At 39.6% G+C, this 7186-nt stretch overlaps 1 protein-coding gene across 1 annotated transcript in view; it reads right to left on the minus strand.

The window, feature by feature from the left end:
* Window positions 1-4349: 4349 nt before the first annotated feature.
* The window catches only part of LOC107285687 (intercellular adhesion molecule 5-like), a 15592-nt gene continuing 12755 nt past the window's right edge, over window positions 4350-7186 (minus strand). The window contains exon 7 of the mRNA XM_015813913.1: window positions 4350-4528. Within this exon, the coding sequence (XP_015669399.1) occupies window positions 4350-4528 (179 nt within the window). The remainder of the gene's footprint in view (window positions 4529-7186) is intronic.

The raw sequence follows: 7186 nt of genomic DNA on the forward strand, positions 1-7186 counted from the left end.
GTCTCCTGTGCATGATCCTTCAGGTATGCGGATATTTTAGCCATTTCTGCAAAATGTGAGACTTTCTGTCTCCAATCATCCATAGATGGTAGTCCATAGATGGTAGACAAAGATGTCCAGTTGCCAATGTTCCTACACCTTACCTGCCTTTTCCTTTATCAGTAATCCTGGTTAGAACTGCACCTACTTCTTGGCCCATCAGCAATACATGCTACTCGCCCCTTCTTGAATGTAGGAACAGATGACGTTGTTCTCCTACTCCTACTCCCATCCTTTTGCAAATATACCCCACACCATTTTCTTCCCAACTTCAGTTCTAAAAGGGCAATTGCTGTTTTCTGATCTGAGTCATCTTAAGCCTCACACTGGGGGGTGGTGTCCTGTGCTTTGTTCTGCTTGGGCAGCAGCTTTACTCCTGGGCAGTCTGGCTGCTATGTTGTTTGCCAATTGGCAATTGCTTTTCTTTAAATAATCTGCTTAGCCCAATGGTGGTCTGTTAAGTTTATAAACCAATAACCATCCTCAATGCTAGAATCTTATCACTCCATTCAACCCTGACATTTCCCAGTGGGCACTCTTTGGATTTGTGCCCAGGCTGGATGAAGCCTACGCCCTTTGCTTTCCCTTCCCTTTCTTTTGTTTCTGACAACATCTTCAAGTGATCATGTAAGATACAGTAACTGCTGCTTTGTTTCTGTGAAACTGAACTATCCAGTTCTTCCTTGCATCAGATTTTCCATGGGCCTATGAAGGAAATGGGAAAGAAAGAAAAACCCCACCACATTCATTATTGTATCGTTGGAATTGCAATGACACCATCGGGGGGGGGGGAAAGAAAAATGAAAGCTATACGCTAGCACCAAAGGAGGGATGAAGGCACCCTGATGTATAAACTTTTGGGAAAGGAAGGCAAAAGAGAGGGAATGAGTGAGAAGGGAACAATCCCTAAGAGGAAAAGGCAGGTATTGGTAGACCCAACCCCACCAGAGCTAGTCAGTGAAGTTTGCTTTCCCTGCATGGCTGGGAAGGGGAACAGGCAGGGAATGACCAATCAAACCATGGGATGCCAGGAGTCCAGAGTGAGCATCTGTCAAGTTGCTGCAATTTGGAAAAGAATTTCCAAAACTGGCTGGAGAAACAATCGAGAAAGATGAGAAACAAGCAACTTGTGCTGCAGGGTGGAACTGCCCTCTGTGAGGCTTCTTTGGGAGTGAGCAGTCCTTATTGATTGGGCATTTGTCTTTTAAGCCTTCCTCTGTTGCTCTGGTCAAATGTAATTGTCATCTGTACAGTCCCTGGAATTGCAGATATAGCTGTGACTTCCCAAACCCTTGTGGTTGCATCAGACTCGGGTTTTGTAGGCCATCGTGAGCATGTTGAAGTTCACATACCCCTGCCATATTTGACTCCCTCATACATGGGACAACCTGGCCTTGGCCTCTCTTAGCTAAAGACAACAATAAGAATCATTCATTTATACACAAGGTGCATTTATTACATAGAATTAGATTCTTTGAGATTTGGTGTACCATTACACACAGAAAAAAATTACTACAATTTTACTGCATTCTCCCCAAACAGCAATGTTATGTTCACTTAAAAGAAAGGATTATTTGAAAATCTTCAGCATTAATTTCTATTAATGTAACAGAAATTAAATTAAAAGAGATAAAAATACAGTATGCTGGTGTAGGCTTTTACAGCTACCATCAATTTTAATATTCCCGGCCTTGCCTACAACTTTGATCCTTTTTTCATTTAGCTCACAGTTGGGTGTTTTTACTTTAAACATAGTCAGTTGTGGGTTTTTAATACTATCTTATGAAAGAATACAGAACTTGCCATATTTTTCCAGATCCAAGAAATCGATTACCTCTAGATTCATATTAGATCCCCACATCATCCCCTTCCTGCCCCCTATTTGGGGCTAAGTTTACACTCTTTTTTCTTTTCTTTCCTTTTTTCATTTTTGCCCTAATAGTAGCATAAAATTTCTTTCTTGATCTTGCTGAGATGTGTCTGTTTTCATAATCACTTTGCTGCCATCTCATGTTCATCTGAATTTTTGCACTCCTGTTGCTGTAGGATAGCCTTATTCAAATCCAATCAAGTAGCTATTAAACTGTTTTTAATTTTCTCCATCATTTTAAATTTGGGTACAGCCCTGCTATTCAATAGTAGATGGCGCTGGCAGATTTTCAAATAGAATAGTAATGAGGAAGAAAGTACGTTTTACTCTGTTTTATGTTGATTTCAAAGAGGAGACAAGCTTATGAGTAAAATTAAATGTCAAATCATCCGGGCATTAAAGTATGCCACACCCAAAGGGTGTTTTCTTTACTTACTGTCATGCAAATGAATGAAGCTGGATCAGGGCTCTGCACTTATTCTAGAGAATAAAGGGAATTGAATAGAATTGAAATTTATGTAACTATTGCACCAGTTGCGGCCTTTCCTGGATCAGGAGTCCTTGTGCTCAGTCATTCAGGCTCTAGTCATCTCTCATCTGGACTACTGCAATGGGGTCTACATGGGGTTACTCTTGAAGAGCATTTGGAAGCTACAGCTGGTGTAGAGTGCGACAGCACAGGCAGTTTTGGGGGCCTGAAGAATGGCCCTTGTAACATCTCTGCTCCGTGAGCCGCATTGGCTGCCAGACTGCTTCTGGGTGCAATTCAAGGTGTTGTTAATCATCTTTAAAGTCTTCATGGCATAGGTCCAGGCTAATTGATGGATGATCACATCCCGCTGGGATTGGCCTGTCCCACCTGTGCTGGCATGTTACAGACCTCATCAGCCCGATTATTCTGGTTGGTGGGGTCCAGGAGAAGGGCTTTCTCTGCCGTTGCACCTCTCCCCTGGAATGTCTTTCCCCCCCAATGTGAGGTCAACCCCCAACCCTCCTGACCTTTCATAAGGGCCTAAAAACCTCTGCCAGTTAGCTTGAAGCCCCAATGGGGGAGCATCACAGTGGAGGTGGTTGATCAATTAACAATGAATCCCACCTCCACCCATCCTGCCCCTGCCCTCCCCATCTGTAACTGGATCATACTGATTGCAGGTACTAATTGTGTTTTTAATATATAAAAGGTAAAGGTTTCCCTGTTAATCATGTCCAACTCTAGGGATGGTGCTCATCTCAGTTTCTTGGCTGAGGGAGCCAGGGTTGTCCAAAGACATTTTCCATGGTCATGTGGCCAGCATGGCTCCATGCCAAAGGTGCACAGAACGCTGTTACCTTCCCACTGAAGTGGTAACTATTACTCTACTTGCACTTGCATGCTTTTGAACTGCTAGGTGGGCAGGATCTGGGGCAAGGAATAGGTGCATATGTATATTCATATGTAAATGTCTATGTGTATGTGTATATATGTATGCATATGTATATGTGTGTATATACATCTACATCTACATCTAATTTTTATGATTGTGAGCTGTCCAGAATGACCTTGATGGTAACATGGGCAGCCAATAAAATAACTAACTAACTAAATAATTTAGGCATTCATTTTATTCTCCCCGTAATAAAAGACAACTGTTTAAAAAAAAAAAGATTAGCTGAGTTGTGAAGAAGTTGCAGGTCATTGGCTTTTCACTGTAGTCCTTTCCAAAATCCAAATAATCTTCTTGTCAGAGGAAAATCCTCCTGTGTTCAGCCTGATACTGTTTACTATAAGCTGAATCACATTAATGGTATGTGAGGACTTTCAACAAGATCATCAAAAGTCCATGTACCAGAACTGAAAAACAAAGGAATAGACAAAAAAATAATTCTGGCTTCCTGACATTTGATACAGGACTTGTCACTCGATAAGCCCCATTTTTAGTCATCTATGTTATGAGAAGCTTGCAAATGTAAATGTCCAGAAATAGATATTATTCCTATAATATATAGCATGTTGCTGCCGAAACAACAATGTGACATGGAATCAAGCAGATGTTTTACACTGCAAGACAAAAAGAACTATCCATTGCAATGGGAACTGTTTAGGCTGCTGGTGATGTTTTCCTCCTTGTTTCTTGGTGCTGTTTTCCACTGAATGACTGAATTTAGGCCATAGACCAGAATAGTGAGGCTGGGAGACCATCTTGGTAGGGGGAGATCTTAAGAAAACAGAGGAATTCAATGCTCTTGTAATGCATGACACCAGTCACTATCTGAAAGTCCCAAAGACAAAGTCCAAAGAAAATGGTCTCCAGCAGGCATTGGGAACTGAGGAACACTTTTCTGTGGCTTTTTCCTCAGTGTTAAATCAAGTGATGATCCCTGCTGTAGCTATCCTCCTGCTGGTATAGTTGACGTTTCTCTAGAGTTTGTAGTAACTAGCATTCATTTAGACATCAGTTGTTCAATTCAGGCAGGGTAGCAACTCTGAGGTTCTTGCTGCTTGTGGCTGCTGCCGTTTCCAGAGATGGTATATCCTAAATTTCTTCCTATTGTTGTAAAAAGCCATTCCTCCCAAGAAAATAAAAAACACAGCTAATGCAAGTATTCCCATGATGATTGCAAAGATATTGGGCTGGTAAGCTGTGGAAGAAAAACACAAAAGAGCTGAAAATCAAATGACTGAGCATTCCAGAGAGCTGCAAGTATATTAGGACTTCCCATCCCCCACCCCCTTGACACACAAACACACCCCATGTCTGTTTTGAAAAGGGAGTGTTCTAGCTTTCATAGCTAAGAAAAAATATATACAAATTGCAAAATGTACTGTAAATCAGTGTTTTTAACGCTCCAGATCTTTAAGATTTGTGGATTTCAACTCCCAGAATTACCCGGTCACCCTGCTGTTTTTCCATAGTTTCGAGGTTCTGCTGAGTCTCAATCTGTCTTGCTGTTTACTGTTTTTGTGTGTGCCTTCAAGTTGTTTTTGACTCCAGGAAACGGCCTAGAGAAATCCCTGCAGATTTCATGGCAAGATTTTCAGAAGTTGCTTGCTATTGCTTTCTTGCTAGGGCAGCGAGAGACTGAATGGCCCAAAGCCACCCCCCCCAGGTGACTTTAAGCTTAAAGCAACTTTTGAACTCATAGTCTCTTGATTTTTATCTTGGTACTTTAACCAAACTACCCTCTGTTTCCTATTAGACAAACTTAACTTCCAAAAACCTAGTCCCTTGCTGAGATTCCTCATGTTTTAAGAAATGTTCTGGGTTAAAAACTCTGAATTGGGTTTATACCTCCGAATTCTAGAAGATATATCGGGAATGTTTTGGTGCATCTAAATACACACTCTCCAAGTTAACCATCTGCAAATGGATGCCTTCCTAAAATGTTAGCTGTATGTTCTCTTAATCCCTAGCCAATGGCAGGGACACTGAGGATGAGAATCAAAAGTTAACATATTTGTTTGGCATTAGGTCAGAAAATGGTGACTCAGAAAATCTCTTCTCTTTGGACTGTCATCTTTCCAACTTAACAACAGACGGAACAGGCTTCCTTTCATTTATTTGACCTCCTGGATTAGGGAGAGTCCCAGAATCATCCCTCAAGATCCTCCAATAACAGCAAATGTCTGCAAGCTTTTTTTAGAAGCCTTGCTCAAAAATAGATGGTGAGATGAAGCTGGGGAGGGTGGGTCGAAATCATGTTGTTGTTGGATAAAACAGCTGTTTTGGAATTTATTTTTCAAATGGACAATAAGCTGTGCCTTTCATTTCTTAATCAGTTTATGAGATTATTGTCTTTATGAGCTAAAAGAGGCTCTCTTTAGTTACAGTTTACCGTTCCTTTTTGAAGCTATATGCTATCTTTGAAACTCCTTCGTTGTTAAATGGGTTGCTGGAAGCAGCCAAAAGAAGGAAGCATGGAGTAGTTTTTTTAAAAAATATATAAGGATAAAAGTTGTGGCTTTTAATTTACTACTTTTAAAATAATCTGCAGTCCTGTATTGTGTGGTGGTGATGGTGGTGGCGGAATTTATCTGATTTTCATGAACTCTGATTGGCCAGAAAAAGAAAATGGGGGGGGGGACAAAAAAAAGAAATAAAAAATACCCTTTGACCACTAGATGGAGCTGACGTTAAACAGGAAGATGTTTAACTCTAAGTTTAAGTCTGTCATCAAAGAAATCTTTCAAAAATCCATACAGAAAATTAATTATACCATAAATCACCTAGGGTTTCAAGATGCTAATAATACCCAGGAAATTAAAAAAGATTATCAACCCACTATAGAAAACTATCAACCCACTGGGTCAACTCTACAAATGCTGGACAACGCAAATGACCTAACTGTACCTTAGGAATATAAATCTGACACCAGCTTCTATTATGATGATCGTTTGAATATAATCCTCTCAGTGCAACTGAAACAAGAGTGTCAAGTAAACTCACAACTCTTATGAGGTCAAGTCTGGGAGTTTATCCTCATGCATATCAACAAGGTTGAGAATTCTTTGAGAAAAAAAAGATATGATAGCTATCTTAGAGATGGAAACTTTATTCCACAAGGATTTGCTCCAGGTTAATCTACAGTGTATAACAACAATCTTGGGACATTTTTATGGATATAAATAAGGCTGAGAACTTCCTGAGGAAAAGAGACTTGATAGATACCCTTGAAAAGAAAAAGATTTCATTCTATGAAGATAGAAGCTGGAGGGAGTGACTTAAATACAATGATTTAATTAGGATAGATTTTTTTATATAAGCTTTGATATATGTATTGAAAAAAAGCTTTAGGTAGCTTTATAAGTACACAATGCATATAAATGTATACATACAGTACAATTCATATATTTACAAATGTATGTATGTATGTAAATGTATGTCCTCTGTTTTTTGCCTTACTTTTTGTTTTTTATGTAATGTTGTGAAAGCCTTAATGTAGTTTTGTGTTTTGGGTTCTAGGTTTGAATGAATAGGTTTCTTTTCTTGTTGTTGTTGTTTTCTTTACTTTTGTTTTGTTTTGTTTCATTTTTCCCTTTTATATATAATATTTGAGTATTGTTTATAGTTAGTAAAATATCCAAATCAGGGAAAGTGTTTTCTCCCTTTCAGGTTAAAAAAAAAACCCTGAAATTATAGAGAGGATTCCCTTAATATGAATTATGATAAAGATTAATGAGTCAATAGAGATATATATTGAGACTTCCGGTGGCAGGCGACTTCGTCGGTCGCAGCTGTTTGCTGCCTCCCGCCTGTTTTGCGTAAAAGCCGGTTTGACAGCCAGCACCAGCTGTCAAAC

Source organism: Protobothrops mucrosquamatus, unplaced genomic scaffold (genome assembly GCF_001527695.2).
Source record: "Protobothrops mucrosquamatus isolate PMUCROS unplaced genomic scaffold, P.Mucros_1.0 scaffold202, whole genome shotgun sequence".
NCBI lineage: Eukaryota > Metazoa > Chordata > Lepidosauria > Squamata > Viperidae > Protobothrops > Protobothrops mucrosquamatus.